This window comes from Artemia franciscana, chromosome 7 (assembly GCF_032884065.1).
Source record: "Artemia franciscana chromosome 7, ASM3288406v1, whole genome shotgun sequence".
Classification (NCBI taxonomy): Eukaryota; Metazoa; Arthropoda; class Branchiopoda; order Anostraca; family Artemiidae; genus Artemia; species Artemia franciscana.
This window is the reverse complement of record NC_088869.1, coordinates 59,705,677-59,727,022: the sequence shown is the minus strand read 5'-3', so window position 1 is coordinate 59,727,022 and position 21,346 is coordinate 59,705,677. Positions and strand designations below refer to the sequence as shown.

At 36.5% G+C, this 21,346-nt stretch overlaps 1 protein-coding gene across 1 annotated transcript in view; it reads left to right on the top strand.

The window, feature by feature from the left end:
- The first annotated feature begins 17,710 nt into the window (after window positions 1-17,710).
- The window catches only part of LOC136029550 (cyclin-dependent kinase-like 1), a 55,916-nt gene continuing 52,280 nt past the window's right edge, over window positions 17,711-21,346 (top strand). The window contains exon 1 of the mRNA XM_065708025.1: window positions 17,711-17,799. Within this exon, the coding sequence (XP_065564097.1) occupies window positions 17,780-17,799 (20 nt within the window). The 5' untranslated portion in view covers window positions 17,711-17,779. The remainder of the gene's footprint in view (window positions 17,800-21,346) is intronic.

The following is a 21,346-nucleotide window of genomic DNA, read 5'->3' as shown; positions in this document are numbered from 1 at the left end:
CCTCTCAGCACACATATTTAAAAATCCAGATCATGTTGTTTTATTTAACAAAGGTAACCTAATTTCGCATGACAAAGGTATTGTCCTGCACTACAGAGAAGCTCTGGAAATTTTTAAATACCTACATTTAGGTCTAGCTTTGAACAGAGATTCAGCTGATTTAAGAATAAATTAGTCGTATTTCGGTTATCTCAAAAGAGAAGCTGGTACTTTGGTTATCCATGAAATAAACGTTGAACCACTTCCCCAATCACATAATCAAACACGTCATCAGTCCCTTAGGTCTCAAAAGGTATCCGCAAGAAATACAATGGTTAAAATTGGAAATCAAGTGGCATAGTTCTCCAATTTATTTAATTGCTGCTTCGTATGTTTGAGTGAATGATTTTTGTTGTTTTATTTCGCAGCTGCTCGTTAGTATCCGTCGATGGCAGTTCATATTTGTTCGGATCTTGTGCAAATCGTGGATATTGGCGGATAAGTCACTTTATCGTTGTTAGGCATTTGATTTCGATTCTTTTAATTTTTGGTCTTTTATTGAATTTTGTTTAATTTTTGACGTTTTTTTTCATTGGTTTTGTTTCACTTTCAGCGTTTGTTTTTTGATTTTTAGTTTTTCGTTGATCATATCATTTTGAAGAAGAGAGATGGTTGTTCTCTCAAGATATCGCTTTCCGTGTTTTCTTTAGTAATTTCATTTGGATTTTAAAAACCCCATCTTTGATCGTTTTCTTTCTATATACTACTTTCAGCTCCTTCCACTCCTTATAATTTACCAGTCCGTTACCAACAGTATCAACTTGAAAAGTTTAAATATCGATTTTCTGATACCTCCTGGTGATCTTTCACCGATTCAAGTCGGTGTGTTGATAGTCTTTTCAATCAATTCTATGATCCGTTCAGAGAGAGCTATGTTGATAGTTGCTATGTAACTTCAGCTGCTAAAAGCTTGAAGCATTCAGTTTTTCGGGCCTCTTGGATGACTTCAGCTCTTCTTAAGTGTAAAAAAGGAAAGACTTACTGGTATAAGATATTCAAGTCCTCTAACTCTCATTATCATCTTGAAAAAGTTTAAAAATATAGAAATTTATTGAGTTCCTTAACTCGTAGAAACCTGGCAACTTATAAACACAGTTCTTCATCCCAATCCCAAAAGAAGTAACTAGCCAAATAAATTAGTTTCGAAGGGGGAAGTAATAACTAATAGTAAGGCAATAGTTGAAGCCTTTTGCTCTTACTTTGCATCTACAAGAAAATCAACTTCTGAGTTATTGATTCTTGTATCAGTGACTTTAAAAAGCACCTCGGTCATTCTTGTCAAAAATCGATGGTTTTGGATCCGGTTTCCAAGTTTGAAGTTTAGAGAGTCGTCTATGAGCTAGTATGGATCCTTCTATTATGGACCTAACCAAATTCCTGCCAAGGCTTTAAAGTTTATTTTACCCTCTATTCTATCTCCTCTCGCCATTCTTGTTAACTTACCATTTTTGAATGGAACTTTTCCTAGTGCTTTTAAAATCTGCCAGATTAGTTGTTCTCCATAAGGTTTGTTCTAGAGATGATCCTTCTAATTTTCGACCAACTTCTCTTTTATCAGCCTTTAGTAAAATTGTTGAAAAATGTATGTGCTCTAAACTTTTGTCGTTTCTTGATAAAAAAAAACATTTTCCCCTTACAATCAGTTTGGTTTTAGTCCTAAACACTCAACAGAACATGCTTGTATTGCCTTTTCAGCTCATTTACAAGGCACTTAATGAGGGTAGAAGTCCAGCCGCAATTTTTCTTGATGTCAGATAAGCGTTTGACAGCATATCACATGCTCTCCTACTCTCCAAAATAAAACACATAGGGATCCGAGGAAACAGTTATCATGGGTTTAAAACTTATTTATCTGAAAGGTCTATCAGTATTAAAGGTCTATCTATCCTAAGACCTACTTTATTCCTTATATTCATCAATCATATTTTTATTGCTGTATCTGAACAAACTAAACAAAGTTGCTGTAGTATTTGTGATTAAAATTTTGTGTCACCTAGTGACGCAGCTCAAGATCCAGTGCTATTTGCACTTCCAGATGATAGTACTCTTGGGTGTTCAGAAATTAAAGATTCTTCCCTTATCAAGAAAGTGTATACTGTTCTAGAAAGAACCTTTGCTTGGTTTGATGTAAATCACCTTGCCCTACATCTAGCTAAATCTAGTCTACTTATTTTTTCCAGATCAGGCACTTCTTATCCTTTGGTTCAAACTATTTCCACCACTCATGGTGATATAACTCGTCCCCCTGATGGACATGTTCCATTCCTGGGTATTTTATTGGACGAAAATCTTTCTTTCAAACATCACTGTACTCTCGTATAACTTAAGCTCTCCAGAAACCTAGGAGTTCTTCGGAAGCTTTGTCATTGTTTCCCTGGCTTAACAATAAAGATCCTCTTGCACTCCTTCATTCAGCCGTATATGTACTACTGTCCAACAGTATGGCTATCAACATTCTCTTCTTTTACCTTTCCTGTTTTCAAAATACGTAACAGGATAATTAAACTAGTATCTGAGGTGACAGACCAGCTCAGCATGAATTTATTGGGTGGTCAATACAGATACATCTTTCTTTCCTCTTGTTTCGTTTTTAAGTGTTTTCATAAACTCCCTCCCTAATTTCTTCAAACAAATATATCTTTTAAAGTTACACTCCCACTTTCACTGGCCAAAGATCCTTTGTTGTGGGTTTAAAGTTATATAATTTTTTCTGTGTTTCTTTTGAACAAATTGATTGATAATTGGTATGAGTATCTAGGTCATCAAAATATCATATCTACACTGTCTCAGCAACGGCTTGGAAGTAGAATAAATCTTTCAAGTTCTACTGGGGAAGGGGGGACAAAAGAAAAGAAAGAAAAAGGAAGATGCAAGGGTACTTCAGATCTTTGGTTTGGGGAAGGGAGCAGAGTTTAAAAGATTTTAGTCTGTAATCCATCAAAAACCCTTCTCACTGTAGGCTCCTATGGAATTAATAATCCATGTGTGATTAAGTAGCAAAGTAAATCAAAAGACAGTATGTGCTTATAGGTTATCAAAGCGACGCATCTACAATATTTCGGATAGCTTGTCGTTTCAAGTTGAAACTTTCAGGGAGTGTTGAGAAGGGCAAAGGAGAAGTAGATCTGAAGTTTCGACTTGGGGAAGGGAACAGAGTTAAATCAAAAGACACTGTGTCATTCCAAGTAATCGAAATAACATACTTGCCTTATTTTGAGAACGACATGGAGAGTGTAGTTAGAAATTTTAAGCGTTGTCACGGAAAGGGCAGAATTGGTAGACTTAACATTCTGAATTGGGATGAGAGAGATGGGGTTAAACATTTTGTTTCTCTGATGTACACAACGTTTTGACACTGTACTTTCTTGTGGAATGTGTAATAGATGTACAATTAGATAGCAAGGTACATCAAAAGACAACATGTGTTCCCAGGCTATAAAATAGTTTATCTTCAATGTTAAAGCATCAGCTTGGGGAATAAAGATGAAGCTTTCTGGGGTGTGTTGCAAGAGGAGGCAAGTGAACATTGAGCCGTGACTTTAGGACTTTAGGGAGGGTAGAGGTAAAAAAAAAGACTATATGAATCCCGATTATCAAAATACAATACGTAGAATATCTCCAGGAATGAATCAGGGGATGCAGTTTAAATTTTCAGCTGGTTTAGGAGAACTAAGGAGGATGGGTAGGAGGACTTAAAATTGTATTTTAGGGGTTGGGCTAATTATTTTTAATTCTACTCAGTCTTGTCATTTTCGCAATTATAAGCTGCTACAGTACTTATAATTTATATAAAGGGAACTAGGAAAATCAGATGAAATTGTGTGGTGGCAGGGTATCATAATAATTTATTAGTTTTATCTTGGAAACTACTTGGGAGATCAAATTGGAACTTATTTTTCTTGGGGAGGGGCATTTACACCTCCAATTTTAACTTGGAGAATAATTCAGAAAAGGGCTAAACATATTTTGCATCAAATCCTTTTAAAAGTTTGGACGGTTTAAGCCCATGTTGGAATAGACTCTTTTCATAGCATGTTATTAATGTAAATACAAGACACTACACTTAGCATGACACTACATTTCAGGGAATGCTAGGACCAAGTGGACCTCATATTTGGCCTGAAAGGAGTGGGTAGAGGGGAGGCGTCCAAAATCCACCTGAACATTTTTGCATAATAATCCTCTATGGGACCTATCCTTTTTTTTTCATGGTTAAGTAACAAGATAAATCAAAAGACACTATGTATTGCCAAGCAATCAAGCCAGCGTATCTACAATATCCCGGGAACAGCTTTATGGATCAAGCTGAAACTTTTAGCGTATAAATCTCTCAGTGAAATAGGTTTTAAACATTTCTTTTTTTTATAATTATAAAAAGCAAGACACAAAATTGTTCTGATTTCTAGAAATTAATATAAGCATAGCCTATATTAAATAATCATGCTGCTATCATTAGTTCTATCTAGTCATCTCGACTTTTATGGTAAATTTGTTATTTTCTTTTATTAATGCTCTGAAAATAAACTGCGCTGCTCAAAATGCACATCATTTAAGTAAACGTCTCATAACGATGTGGACTTTAGAAGGTTTAGGGGCAGTAGTCCTACTCCTGCAAAGTTAGTTTCTGTTCCCTTGAGGTTAGCTTCGAGTATTCATTTTAATTTTTACTCGTCTTAGGATTTATTTATTTATCTATGTCAATGCCTGTTTTTTTGTATTCGATGGATAATGTGTATCACCTTCTTTTTGTTTTGGGTTTCATTTACTCATTGCTTGATAGTAATTTCTGGTCATTTTAAATTCGTATTGCTACATGACTTTATTTCTGCTCGTCTTAGGTTCTTGGCTCTTTACTTTTCTTTGAGATATTTCCCTTTCGTGATTTTATTTTTAGATTAAATCCTCTTTGTTTTTCATGGCAAAAGTCCCCTTACAGGCTATTATTATGAATATTTCTCCAGAATTTGTAGTTTTCTTCTGTAAGAATTAAAACATTGGATTCTACTTCAAATTATTAAGTTGCACAAAGTGATCTGAGTGTTGTCTGCTATTGTATTCAACGTACCGTAGCTATTTCGAAAATTTTGTTCAATTTGAAATCAAGATTTAAAAATGCTCTAGAACTAAGGTTCATTCTAACTCTTGAACTTTTCTGTATGTGACTTGGACGTGACTGTACGTTTGTGGTGTAGTAATGGTGTTGTATAGGGACGAGGTCATTTTAACAACGCAGATGCGCGTAATGCCTCTTGATTGAGCCCAATTTCCCTTCACCATCCCCTGAAAGTTTCAACTCATTGCGCTTAACCATTCCTGAGAAGTTTCAGCTTACTAACCTTACCCAGTTCCTGAGGTATTGCAGATACACTATTTTTACAACCTATATAACATTAGTATCTTCTGATTTAGTTATTTGTCTTGTTCGAAATTCTTTGAAAATTTCAGTGTAATTTGTCCTTAGTCGTTTGTTAGATATTTTAGGAACTGGACGTTCAGTGTGTATTTTGATTTTGCTCATCGCTCTCCCTAACATTCCCTGTAAAGGGCAACTTGATAACCTTAACTGCTCCTATGACATTCCTGATACAACCTTTGAATGAAATAGATTCACCTGATGCCTTTTGACTTAATATAGCATATCCATCAGCGTTCACTGAAAGCTTCAACTGAATACCCTTGAATAATGCACAGATTTATCCTAAGGTACTGCTGATTTACTTTTAGCAATCTGGATGCATAAGGCGTCTTGTGTTATTTGACGAAACAATTCTAATAAGCAAAGGCTTAGGAATTAAACAAATTGTCTGTGAAGCAGTTGAAATCAAACAAATTTTAGAAATAATACATCCCTATAAAGAGACTTGGTTGAGTACACACTCAAGTCTATATGCATAAAATTGATTATGAAAACAATTTAATACAGATTAGAAAGAGATTAAGAGCCAATCAAAATGAACCCACTCCCTTTACACACTTTTTTGAAACCTGGAAGCATATAATGTCTTTTGATTTAGTTCAGCATACCCCTCATCATCCCTTGAGACCTGTGGCATCCCCAGACATCTTTAGCTGTTTCTCAAATATCGTAAAAGCCCCCATTTTCATTATAAAATATATGTTTGTGCAATTCCCATTTGCATTATTTACAACCATTGCTCTAAGGCCTGTGGGGATCATGCCATCCTCAGAGGCATACTTATTGGGTCTTTCGATTGTTTTGAACAAAATGGCTATCTCATAATTTTCATCAAGTGTTGTTGGAGGCTACGAATTGGGGGGGGGGGGCACATAGATAGAAAGCTTAATGGATGGGGCCTGGTTGCCACTAAATTACTTATGACTTTTATAGAGTACATTGAACTTAAAGTTTACAATCAAATAAACCCCCTCCGAAACCTCTACGACAGATACTGCAAATAAAGTGGTCGTGAAAAAAAATCAAGGGCTCCCTCTCTCTCTCTCTCAGAAACCATATAGGCCAGGCAGCGAGTGCTGAGCTCGGTAGAATTGTGCCAAGCGTTGCGGAACTGTACCAAGCGTGGCGGAACTGTGCAGCACACCTGACGTTCTAAAATATACCCCGAGTGTCGGGAAGTCAGCACCCCCTCGAAATCAATAATACATTGAAGGCTTATTGATCTTTACAACAGGCAACACTAGAGTGTAGCTTCTGATTTCTGTTCTTTTTGAGTTTCATTTATTCATTGATAGTAATTTCTTATCCTTTTAAGTTTGAATTGTTATAAGACTTAGAACATTAGATTTATTATATGCTCGTTTCATGTTTTAATATGGTTCTTTACTTGTCTTTGAAAACTTTATTTTGAATTGTTTTCTCAATTAATCGCATGACTAAGGGTGAATTGACCTCTTTTTGTATTTGTTCAATTTCCAAATGTCATGTCTCATCCTATTCAATTAATTAGGTGATTCTCGGAGATATATTTATGGTTACCATAGACACCAAAAACAAACGAATTGGTTGCAATCTTAAGCTCATATTTCAAATGCAATAGGATGTGTTAATAGATTCACGTATTTCCATTGTTAAAGCCTGTTTAAGGTAGTAAATTTGTGATACTCTTCGTCTTCTAGATTTGGCAACACTGTTACCTCCTTGGCGTGACTCGTGCGCTCATACCATAGTAAAAGTTTTCTCAGATTTCAGCTCTGTAACCTAATAATATTTCTCGGTAATTTCAATAATTTCAAATTGACAATATTACAATAAAATAAAATTACAGTAGTGTCAGACTGAAGCGCATTCCACGATATTGTTAAAATAAGAAGGGGCATATTTCTCAGCCGCTAAAAGATAAATTGTATATTTATTTATTTACTAGCTGTTGGTGTGGCGCTTCACACCACACCAACACTTAGTTGGGGGGGGGGGCTCTTCGTGCATTGTAGTTGTGTCCCTGTGTCCCAACTGTGAATATAGATAGATATATATATGTTTTTAACTACGTAAAACTTGCGAATATACAACATTCTTCGCTGTCCCATTGTCTGTGCATATAAATAGATTGTCAGGCTCACAGACTCTTGAACATGCAACATATAATTGTCCATGGGGAAACAATCCTTATTCAGATCTATACCGCATTTTTCTAGTGATTGCCCTTGAGCTTTGTTGAGGGTGATTGCTAATTGAATATTCCTTGTGTCCCCGTCGTCATTTATATATCCCCCTGTGCCCTTCCGGCGTCCCCGTTGTAGTTGTGTCCCTGTGTCCCGGTCGTCATTTATATTCCCTGTGTCCCGGTGTCTTGGTCTGTAATTTCTCTTTGAGTGTCCCGGTCGTCATTTATATTCCTTGTGTCCCGGTCTGTACCGTCATAAAGTCTTCAATGGCTCTGGTGGTGCAGCCAGTTGAGGAAGTTTAACTCTTCCTGAGACGCAACACATTCCCATTGTTTCACCATTAAATTTCAAGGCCTTGCAATAGGGACAAATTTTAGACATAGTCCCGATTTGAACACATCTACTCAAGCTAAAATCATCGACTGGGCTGTACCTGAATGCCAGGCGATAATTTTGACATTGCACTTGTGATTCCTCGGCATGCTTTCTTTTGGTATTATCTCTTTGAGCCACAAGCCTGTTTTCACGGTGTTCTTGTGATTCCTCGGCATGAATTTTTTTAGTAATTTCTCTTTGAGCCTCAAGCCTGTTTTCACGATGTTCTTGTGATTCCTCGCCACACTTTCTTTTGGAATTATCTCTTTGAGCCACGAACCAATTTTCACGTTGTTCTTGTGATTCCTTGGCACGATTTTTTTTGGTAATTTCTCTTTGAGACGCAAGCCTGTTTTCACGTTGTTCTTGTGAAAGGAACTAGAATAATTCAAAAACCTTAAAAAGAAAATCAAAAGATGGAAGTTTAGTAGAAATTATGTTTAGAAATCGGACTCGCTGTAATAATCAAATATCTTTGAATGGACTTAGAGTATAAAAAAAATTGCCTAAAAAGCAAAAAACTGAAAATTGCAAAAATATTTGTATGTAATTTGACAAGGGATTACAATAATTCAAAAACCTTAAAACAGAAAAGCAAAAGTTTGAAGCTTAGTAGAAATTGTTATTAGAATTACATCACTGCCAAATTTCTTGTCTTTAAAGTATTCAATGTATTTATAAGCAATGTCATTTTAAGGCATGAAAAAAAGTTGAAAAACTTTTTGAGTTCAGTTCAGAATCGTTGAAGTTATTGTGCAAACTACAAAAATATTTATCGTGCCTGAACAACAATTTCAATTTTTTGATTCAAACCAGAAAAATACCCGAAAAATTCAAAATTAGTTTTTTTTTTGTTAGATAAAATCAAGTTGCTTCGTGATTAAGCTTACAAGTTTTAACTACTACTACTACTAGTAATAATAACTCACTGCAGCACCAAGCCACCTGAGGCCAACACAGCCACGCACGCTCCTCCTCCAACCTAATCTATTTAAAGCCTCCCTCTTTACACCCTCCCAGGCAGTTCCCATTTCCTTTAAATCTTTATTTATGACATCCTCCCAACCCAGACAAGGACGACCTGCTTTCCGTGTAGCCCTAGACGGTTGGCCAAAAAGGACAATCTTCGGTAATCTGTCATCCTTCATCCGTAGAACGTGGCCTAGCCATCTCAACCTTTCTTTCATTATAGCCCCAGAAAGCGGGATTGACCCACACTTTTCGTACAACCTACTGTTTGAAATACGGTCAGTCAGCCGGGTAACCAGAACAATCCGTAGGCAATTTCTCTGGAAAACATCTAGTAAATTTTCATCTGCTTTTCGGAGTGCCCATGCTTCAGAGCCATATTTGACCACTGTCATCACTGTAGCTTCCAATATTCTAATCTTGGTTTGTAGACTTATCTTTCTATTCTTCCAAACTTTTTTTTAACTGTGAAAAAACACCCTGAGCTTTAGCTATTCTACTTTTAACATCTTCACTGCTCCCACCATCTTTACTAATAATGCTACCAAGGTAACTGAAGCTCCCAACCTGATCAATCTTTTCGTTACCTAATGTACCCTGTTCATCGTCACTTATTCCTATCCTTAGTGACTTAGTCTTCTTAACATTAATTTTCAAGCCTATTTTAGCACCCTGAAGTCGTAAAACTTCTAAAAATTCATTCATTTTGCTCGAACTTTCATCTAATATGCTTAAATCATCAGCATAATCTAAGTCCAGGAGCGTTCTTCCTCCCCATTTGATTCCATGGTCTCCAATTGCCTTTCCTGTGCTCCTTAAGACGAAGTCCATGATCCATATAAAGGGGGATAGAACACAACCCTGCTTAACTCCTGATTTAATACAAAACCAGTTGCTAACCTCATTTCCTACCTTAACCGCAGCAGTATTATTCTCGTACACAGCGCAAATCACTTTAATGTATTTTTCTGGTATACCATATAACGATAAGACCTTTGTTAACGTTGTTCTATCAACAGAATCGAAAGCTTGCTCATAATCGATAAAACTAAGGACCAAAGGTGTTTGACAACGAAGGGACTTCTCAATTATTAACCTAAGAGTGAATTCATGGTCGACACATCCTCTACCTTTTCTAAAACCGCATTGTTCTTCCCTTAAATTTTGTCTACAGCATGTCTCAGTCTAAAAAGTATCATATTACTCAGTAATTTTCTACCTACAGAGACCAGACTAATGCCTCGATAATTATGACACTCACTCTTGTCACCTTTCTTATACAGTGGTTTAATTAAGGTTTTCCTAAAATCGTTGGGTACTTCCCCTTTTTCAAAAATCATGTTCATAATCTTCAGTAGCCTATTCCTAACCTCAGAGCCAACATATTTAAGAAACTCATTAATCATACTATCAACACCTGGGGCCTTATTATTTTTTAATCCTTTTAGTACTGTCGCTAATTCTTCCTCACTAAACAAATCTTCCTTCACATCCAAGGTATCACAAACTTTTTCATTTTCATCTATATCTTTTCCTGCAACTGTATCTCGGTTTAGCACATTCTCAAAATGTTCCACCCATCTTTCTTTTACTTTTTCCTTATCACTAATTGTGGCCCCATTTCTATCTTTAACTGGGACTAGTCCGGATTGGCTACTCTCTTTCAATTTATTAACATGCCAGTATAATATTTTACTATTATGCCGTCTAGCTGCATCTTCCAGATCCTCAGCAATTTTATCCATCGCCTCCACTTCACATCTCCTTAGTTCATATTTTAATGCTTTCTCCACTTTCTTTACATTCCTTTTGTTTTCATACGACCTATCACTCAGATAATTCTTATACAAACCCCTTCTACTCTCTATTAAACCTAAAGCTTTTTCACTAATATTCCTAGTTGCAGTCTTAGCACTCTTCCCTAGGACACCATCAGGAACTTCACAAATTATTTTTCTGAAATTATTCCATCCATCTTCCACGTTGTCAAATTTTAAACCCTCAAGTTTAGTACTCAACTGTTCCTGGAATTTTTTTCTCAAATTTTCATCCTGAAGTCTACCAACATCATAACTTTCCGGGAGGGAGTTACCCTTCCGAAATTTCAGCTTTAAATTAACCTTAGACACTACTAGATGGTGATCTTTACTTTTAACATCAATAACGGCACTCCTATACACCCTAGTATCTTGTATTGATCCTGCTAGTCTTCTGTTTACAATAGCATAATCAATAAGGTTTGCTGTCTTACCATCACGTGAATACCATGTCAACTTATGGGCCATTTTGTGACCAAACACCGTGTTGGTTATAACTAGGTTGTTATACCTACAAAATTGCAAAAGCCCATAGCCATTACAGTTTTCTTTTCCTACACCAAATTTACCTAGGCTAGGATACCATCTATCCCTATTTCTACCAACCTGGGCATTAAAATCTCCTAGCAAAAACACCATATTTCTACCTGGTACCCTGTCTATTTGCTCCTGTAACTGTAAGTAAAATTCATCTGAGTCACTACTATCTCCATCAGTTGGTTCAATGGGGGCATATACTACTATAACTGATACCCTAAACTTTTTAGTCATAAAATGAGCAATTAGTATTCTATTATTAATACCTTCCCAGCCTAAACAAGACTTAGCAGCTTCCTTATTCATCGTGAGTCCTACTCCCTGTCTACGTACCCCATCCTTCCTGCCTGAGTAAACAAATTCTATGTCACCTAATTTCATGCTTCCTACCCCTGGGATATGAGTTTCTGAAACTCCTAATAAATCCAGTTCAAACCGTCTGAATTCGTCAGTCAAAATGTCGATGCGATAGTCATTTTTTAACGTCGTAACGTTCCAAGTTCCAATTTTCATGTTCTTTAAATCTTTGAAATTATTTTGGCCTAAAGAAAAGCAGTGATCCCGGATACCAGTGCAGGATGGGGACCAACATATCTTCTCAAGTCTACACCGAAGCACTTAAGCCGGCTTAGAACCGGACAGCAAGAAGTCCCTGGGACCTCCAGTAAGTTGGAGGCTTTGTGCAATCCTGGGCCCATCTTGGTCACAACATGGTTTTCAGCACTTGGCGATGCTCTTCTATCAACAAGAGTCGAAATCCTGCACAGACAGTCCCAAGCCTATTACCTCCGACTCATTATATATTCATGCCTACAAATATTATGCTACTACGGGGAGGCAGCCCATAGTAGATAAATTAGCTAGGAAGAGGTTTTTCAGCCCAAAAACGCCCATCAAAACAAACCAAGACCAGAAAATTGTCCAATAATTAGAATCCCGTACGAGTGCTACAAGTTTTAACGCAACCATTTATATAATGTCACTAGGAAGGCCCAAAAAATGAAAGTTTGTAATTATTACAAATGAGGATTCTCAATTTTGACAAGGGATTACAACAATTCAACAAGAGCTAAGAGCTCTTATGGCACTTGTGACGAGGTCGGAAGAGCCAAGAGCTCATATGGCATGAGCTCTAGCAAAATCCTAAGAATCAATAGATTGATTTAAAAGGAAAATCAGAGACTTAATGCCGGTTGGGATTTAGAATAACAGCTCATTTTTGAAAATACCTTATTTTTCCAGTTTTTCCTCTCCCTTCATTCCCCCAGATGGTCGAATCGGGGAAAACGACTTTATCAAGTTAATTTGTGCAAATCCCTGACACGCCTATCAATTTCCATCGTCCTAGCACGTCCAGAAGCACCAAACTCGCCAAAGTAATGGACCCTCCCCCTAACTCCCCCAAAGAGAGCAGATCCAGCCCGGTTACATCTATCACGTATCTACGACATTTGCTGATTCTACCCACCAGGTTTCATCCCGATCTCTCCACTCTAAGCGTTTTTCAAGATTTCCTGTCTCCCCCTCTAACTCTCCTCAGTATCACGAGATCTGATCAGGATGTAAAGTAAGAGCTTTTAGACATGAGTTCCATCTAAATATCAAGTTTCATTAATTTCCGGTCACCCGTTCTTAAGTTAAAAATACCTCATTTTTTCTAGTTTTTTCGAATTAACCCCCAACTTCCCCAAAGGGAGTATCCGGTCCAGTTATGTCAGTCACGTATCTTGGACTTGTGCTTATTCTCCCTACCAAGTTTCATCCTGATCTGTCCACTCTAAGCCTTTTCCAAGATTTCCGGTTTCCAAGATTTCTGTTTCCCCCTGACAACCTCTATGTATCCGGATCCAATTCGAATTGAAAATCAAGCATCTGAGACGTAAGATATTTCTATATATCACGTTTCATTAAGATTCGATCACCCATTCTTAAGATAAAGATCCCTCAATTGTCACGTTCCAAGATCCTTCTAAATATCCAATTTCATTAAGATCTGAATACCCGTTCGTAAGCTACAAATAGTTCATTTTTTCCAATTTTTCCGAATTCCCCTCCCCTAACTCCTCCAAAGAGAGCGGATCCGATCCGGTTATGTTAGTCACGTATCTTGAACTTGTGCTTATTCTTCCCACCAAGTTTCATCCTGATCTCTCAAGTCTAAGCCTTTTCCAAGATTTCAGCCACCCCCCACTCCCCCCAATGTCAATGGATCAAATCGGGGTTTAAAATAAGAGATCTGAGTTGCGAGGTCCTTCAAAACATGAAATGTCATTAAGATCTGATCATTCCTTCGTAAGTTAAAAATACATCATTTTTTCTAATTTTCATTGCATGAACCTAATCTTTTGTTATGATTTCCCTCTGTGAAATGTAAGGGTCAGCCTCCAAATAAATTTGGTGGATCAAAAGTTTAAAACTTTTGCATAGAGAGGAGGGCTATCATTCATCTACATGTATCTTTCACTCAATTTCTTTTTAATTTTTGGAAGAAATAAAGAAAGAGGAAAAAACAACAGGGATTTTACGTATAGACTACACATTTTAATAGGGCTGATTTTCAATATTCTAAGACTCTCATTTTTTTTTTCTTTAAACATCTCGTCGACTATCAAATTTGCATTTGCTTGCTCTGTAGTGTCTGAAGTGCTTCTCCTTTAATATGAGATTCAAATTTTAAGAAAAATATATGAAGTAGTAAAAGATATTACTTTACGTTCTCTATTATTTTGGTCTCTTTTTAGGGCTAATATCGCTTTTGATGGATGCAAAATGGCTCTTCGGAGACTTAAACAAACCCCCTTGGATGATGACCCAACAAGAAAGGAATTTTATCGGCTTTGAACATTTTAGGCATGTTTACAAGTTTTATTCTTCAATTTGCCCACAGGGAAAACAATATTTTGTATGCCGTTCACTGTGCCCCTTAGTTCAAAGAATGAAAGGCCAGTTTAATTACTTTCACATCATAGGGGTAACCAAGGGATAGGGTTTATATAAACAAAATTCAAAGCGCCACAGTGTTAAAAAGCTTGTAATTTTCACCCCTGGGGAAAAAGAACAAAAAAACAAACAAATAAACACGCATCCGTGACCTGTATTATGGCAAAAAATGCGAAATTCCACATTTTTATATATAGGAACTTGAAAGTTCTACAATAAGGCTCTCTAATACGCTGAATCTGATGGTGCGATTTTCGTTAAGATTGTATGACCTTTAGGGGGTGTTTCCTCCTATTTTCGAAAATGAGACAAATTTTCTCAGGCTCTTAACTTTTAATGGGTAAAGCCCATCTTGATGAAACTTATATATTTGAATTCAGATTTAAAATGCGATACTTTTGATGTAACTATTGGTATCAAAATTCCATTTTTTAGAGTTTTGTTTACTATTGATTAAAAAAAGAAAAAAAAGAAAAACAGTTCTTTCAGCTGAATACTTTCAGTTGAAAAACTTTGTTATTTAGTTTCTGATTGTTTTTTAAATAATTTCAGAAAGCCCCCCCCCCCCTCCACTCCATAAAAATTGCCCTTCACGCAAAAAAATCCTCTATGGGAACTTCCTCCCACGTTAAATTCCCCTTCCCCAGGAAAAATCCCGCAGATAATTTCATTCTCGCTATTATTCACCTCATAAAATTTCCTGCGGAAAATTGCACCCAGGAAATCCTCCTTTAGCCTACCTTCATTTGAAAAAAAAACTTTTTTTCTGTTTAATTTCTAATCGCTTTTTAAATCATGTCATAAATATTCTCCCGTGGATATTTTAAGCATGGAAGATTATTTGAATTAATTTTTGCCCACTATTAGTCTAATGGAGCTTTTTAATTTTCTTTGAAAAACTTACTTTGTGGAAAAAGTTCTTTAACTTAATTTCCGTTTTTTTATTGACAATTTACATTTCATGAAAAAAGAAAATAATACTTTAAATCTGTTCGATTGTTTGCTATAAGAATCCATTGTTTGGCTTTACCTCCTCAAGTTGACCTGAAAAATAAAACTTAGTACGATTCCCAAATAATTGTATCTAACCCGCCTTACTTTAGTCATGCTTTTACTCGTACTGCTACTCCTACTACTACAACTTTTATTTACTAAATGGGTGTATCTATGCTCATTGATAACCTGGATATACTTACACTCTTTCGATTTAGTTAAATTGTAAGAGCAGAAGTAGTAACACTTGTAGCCGTCAAAGTTTCAACTTAGTACCTTCAATCGTTCTTGGGATATTGCTGGGATTTCTTATTGGTAACTAGCATACACATAGTACCTTTTGATTTACTTTTAAACAATATTTAGTTACAAAGTATAATGGCCACATTGCATAACTGTCGGGGGTGGACATGAAAAATACCCCTAGAGGCATAGTTACTCGACCGTTCAACTATGCTGAACAAAATGGCTCTCTCAAATTTTTATTGGATGTGTTTGTAAAATTAACGGGCTTGGGAGGAAGGCTGCTTGCCTTCCAATCACTTTTGACTCTTAAAAAGGGCACTAGATCTATTGGTTTTCAATCGAATTAGCTCCTTATAAGTCTCAGTTATGTCGCTATCTATGTTAACACTACACTACCACAAATGAAACTACAACAATTCACCATCAATAAATAAATGAAACTCAAAACGAAGAGAAATTACAATAAATAATCGAGTCAAACTCAAATCGAGCTTCTAAGATATCGTAAGTTTTAAGACATCGCAAGAGTACCGTCAACCGAAGTAACTTCGTAGTTACCTTCAAATCTAATAAGGTGTTGGTTTTGTTCAAAATTTATTACTCTTGTTGAAACTATTGTATACAGTCAGTCACTGGACGATGGCATTGGAAATTTTTAACGAGCGTTAGTTGCCTTATACTTCGATAAAGAACTATGAGGATACTCATTAAATATTTAAAAGATTTGATCCAAATCTTGAACAAATGATGAAGTATTTTTCAATGTAAACTATCAAAGAATGATACTAGCCGAGTGGTTAGCACGCTAGACTCACAATGCGCTGATTATATGGCTTGGAACGGGGGTAAGTGGTTTCCAAAGTTTCAGTGGTGGCAAATTAGTGTTAAGAAGAGTGAGTCGTTAAGACTAAGAACAAGTGAAGGTAAAGAAGTAATGTTGGATAATGGGAAGATCGATCGAGTGGACAGCTTTACTTACCTAGGTAGCATTATTGATAAATACAATGGGGACAAGGAAGATAGTAAGGTAGAATCGTGAAGCACTGCTGAAGAGAGTTTGGAAGAATGTGAGGTACATGTGTATTATTCAGAACACACTTAATAAGTGAAGTTAGGTTCTTTCGTGAAACAAACTACGATGCATGTACATTTTATGAGAAAAACCGGTTTCATAGCCACAAAGACAAATCTCCATTTTGTTTGCTACGCATGACGATAGAAGATAATGTCTGAACATCGATTTCAAATGAAGATTTGGGATTTGCCAAAGACTGAAAAATAGGCAATTATAGTTTTCCAGGATAAGGGGTTGTTGCCCACAACAAAACTGTGCGTCAATGGACACAACATGACTTTGTACTCTTACGAGAAGGAACATTACGAGAGGGAACGCATAGTGATAGAAGATACCTAACCTAACTTCACTTATTGAGTGTGTTCTGAATAATACACAAGTACCGAATAGGAGGATAATTCAGCAAATCAAGATTAGAATATTAGAAGTTTCAGTGGTGGCAGTGGTCAAGTATGGCTATGAAGCGTTGGTGCTCCGAAAGACTGAGGAGAATTTGTTAGATGTTTTAAAGAGATATTGTCTACGGATTGTTTTGGGTATCCGTCTTACTAACCGTATTTCAAACAGTAAGGTGCACGAAACATGTGGTCTAATCCCACTTTCTAGGACTAAAACTAGAGAAAGTTGAGATAACTAGGAGACGTTCCGTTGATAAAGAAAGAAAGATTGCCAATGGTTGTCCATGTCATCCGACTATCTAAGGGCAAAAGAAAAGCAGGCCGTCCCCAAATGGGGTGGGAAGAGGTCATAAGGAAATATCAAGGGGAAATTGGACCTTCCTTGGAGGGTGGTAAGAAGGAGGCTTTGAATAGATTAAAATGGAGAAAGAGTGGGTGTAGGTGTGTGGTTTCAGGTGGCTTGGGGCTGCAGTGAGTAGTTTATGGTATTAATAGCAGCATATAGGGAAACAGATCCATAAAATGACGCAAGAGATAAATGGAAAAAACTAGACATGGACCTAATTCAGCCTCCTCTCCTTCTTCTCGCAGAATACCTTAAAACAGTGCCAATGCTCTTTTGACCTTTCTATATTCTGATGTTTCTGTTCATTTTTTTATACAACTGTTGCTCAATAACAAGCCTGGTAATTATTATTCAATGGAGAATAACGTCACCATAGAGACAATATATAAACAATCTACTCTTACTCTGGAACCTTTCTACTTGAATAGTATTTTTATACTAAGGAAAACATGTAGATAAAATGCCTTTTATGTGGCCAGAGTAAGTGAATTTCTTATGGTTTGCTTTTTACTAAATTATGCTATATTGTAAATAGGTCTTGTTAGAGAATTAAAATGAAGGTACAACCGAAGTATGCACATGCAGGACCCTAGTGGAGCTGCACATTCCCTGTGTTCCGTGTATGCACAATTTGGAGTGTGAACGATTTTTTGTATATTCTGGCGCTTGTGTATTATCCTGACTACACTCAATAAGTGAAGTTAGGTTAATCATAGTGAAATATACCCAAATATGATGAAAATATAATACTTTAGTAACAAAATTATGGAAACTACAACAGAGAATTACAGAAAGCAGCCCGCCAAAAACGCATCATGTTAAAAACCTAACTTAACCAACTCTATATATTAAATATTTATCACAAATTTACCCGCATCATAGTTTATCTCACTCAAGCTAAGCTGATCACCTGAGAGTGCAGATAGAAAAACCAGTTTTAAACAGATCAAACTCCTTGAGTAAGGACGGAATAACACGTAAGTACCTATATTCTTTCAGTGTGTCTATTTTGTTTTGTTGAAATAATCGTGCTGAAAAATGAATTCCAATAATTTCTCTATTTCATCTCCAATCAATTTTTTTGGTGAATCTGCCTGAAAATTTTGAATCATAATTTTATTATTAGATTTTTCTTATTGAAACATTATGATGGGTTTGAAAATTGTTAATGACTTAAGATTTTTTGTTAAGAGAAAAAAATTCTTGAGAAAAATGTTAATGGCTTTTGCGAGGGGTTCCCGATTCTCAATCACCTAATGTACATCTTGGACATGCAGGAATTACTTTCGCCAGTAGCGATGGGTTAATCTATTTAAAAAGACACATAGGGGGTGTACAAGTGGAGCTACTAGTCCTTCAAGACGTTATTACGCACAAGTCGGTCTTACACAATACCACAGCTTATCTGTAACGGTATAGTACACCTGTATGTCACGTAGTGGGGTATTTGTGTTGCGGAGCAACACTACTGCTTTCGTAGGTTTTTTTTTTTTCACCGTGATCAGCGACCTGTACCTCCGAAGTGGTAAGAGTTAAAAATTTGAGATTTTTCAGAGGGAAGGGAAACGTGAAACAGAGTAAAAAAGTTCCAGAGAAGTTCCTAAAATTTCTAACAGTTTTCCATAAAAAAAATAAAACCGTTTTTTTCTTAGAAACTGTGCGTTCGATGTTTGGCGTCAAGTTAAGACGACCCTAGATTCGGAAATAAACTTGTTAGAAATACAGGTATGCTGAACTCATTTAGAACTTTCATTTGTCTCTTCGAGAACCGGAGCACAAAATTCCGTAGCTCTTACAGATTTCCCGGAAATAATTCCGGAAAAGTCCATCTCGTTCCGATTTTTTTGAATTTTCTCAAATTTTCGATTTTGATGTTTCTTATATTTTTATCGAGTAGTGCTATGAAAAGTATGCAAGAAGAAGTGAAGTGTTCTGTATACCAAGTTGCTTCGTTCTCTAAGAAATAATTTCCGAAGTTTCGACGTTCTAGAGGTAACTTCTGTTCTGGACCAGCTAGAATTTTTTTTCCAACGCGGTTCGACAAATCTCGATCTCCTAACAACTGGGGCTTACAATAGTTTCTCCGAAATAAAATTCCTTCTTTGGGTTTTTCTATTTGGAAGTTTTGTCATGCCCTCGGGGCAATTTAAATTTTTTGGTGAATTTGATTTGTTTTATATTTTCCTAGTTTAGACCATCAAAAGTTAAGCAGAAAACTATAAGACGTTATTTCCGTATCTCTTTCAGATTTCCCGGAGATAATTCCCGAAATGTGCGTCTCGAAACATAATACTTCGAATTGGCGTCAAGTTAAGACGGCCCTAGTTTCGGAAGTAAACGTTTTAGAGATAAAATAATTATGAACTCATATAGAACTTTTATTGATGTTTTCGAGAACTGAAGCATGAAATTCCGTAGCTCTTACAGATTTCCCGGAAATAATTCCGGAAAAGTCAATCTCGTTCCGATTTTTTGAAATTTTCTTAAATTTTCGATTTTGATGTCTATTTTATTTTTATCGAGTAGTGCTATGAAAGTTATGCAAGAAGAAGTGAAGTGTTCTTTATACCAAGTTGCTTCGTTCTCTTAGAAATAATTTCCGAAGTTTCGACGTTCTAGAGGTAACTTCGGTTCTGGGCCAGCTAGATTTTTTTTCTCGTTTATTTCTGGACCAGTTAAATATTTTACCAAACTCAGTTTAGTAGGAGCTCGAAATAAAACCATATCAAAGATGCTTCAAGATAACAATCGAAGCCGCATTAGAAAAATGTCCTCTGAAGGACATAATGGAGACTGTTGCTCCGCAACTGTGTCCCGTAGGGCACAGTTGCACGTGTTGCTCCGCAACTGTGTCCTAAGGAACAGGGCACAGTTGCTGCAACACTTCCCGTTGCACAGGCAACGGAGGTCTAGTTTTCTTTGGTTGTTAGGTATAACGGTTTGTTTACTTTTGGTTGTTACGTAATATGGAGTATTTTCCTTTGACTGTTACGTAATAGGGAATGTATTAAGGATGACGCGATCTCGCATGCCATGGTACATTTATTGAGGGTGACGTAATCGTACGTAACTTGGTAGAGGTCAGTGCCTCGTGGGAGTTCTCGCTTGTAACTGAGCACAGCGCACACGTGGTTGTTACATAAGGGTGTGGCGCACACGTGAGATGCTACGGGATAACAGCGCACATATGGGATGTTACGTACAGGCACCGTACACGTGAGATGTTACCTAATGTTGTTGCACACGTGACTAATACGTAATGGCGGCGCACATGTGGGATGTTAGGTAATGACGATGCATAAGTGAGATGTTACATAATACTTCAATAGATTTTTTCTTCAGGATTTCATTTTTCTTGGGATTTCATTTTTCTTTCAATGTGTTTTTCTTTTTTTTCTCATGTGAACCTTTATAATCTAAAGATTTTTGGCCCCATCAGAATTCGAAAGAGATTTCCATCCAATCAAATGGAGCGCTAGACAGCTGGACTATGAAAGCCTTTCTAATATTATTATACGGGTAGTTCTTTTTGTGTTATAGCCTATTTAACGCATGAAGAATTCCCTATCCTGCTTACTACAATCATAAAATGAATCGCGTATTTTCCTATGACTGTAATAATTAATGCAGGGGAAATATCGATTATTAGAAATTGCTTACATTTGAAGTGAACCCGCTTGTTAAAAAATGCTTTGCAGGGTATTATCAGACAATATTGGGGGTTGCTCTTAGCGCTTTTTTTAGTTACAGACACACTCTATTGGAACTTGAATGTGCTATCAGACATGAAATAAAAGCAAGAGTATCATAATGGCTAGAATATGGTGTGCTTTCATATATGACAAAAGTCTTCTTCTTTTCCTCTTCGCTACTCAGAATTCAGCACTTATATTAGAGGCAATATTGAACGAGCATACCTATGTTCATAGGCACAGGTACTTAAATTGCGTAGATGATCACGCATTGATGTTTTATCCTGGAACAATAGTTCTAAAGAATGAAGCCTTTTTATTGTACATACAAGTTA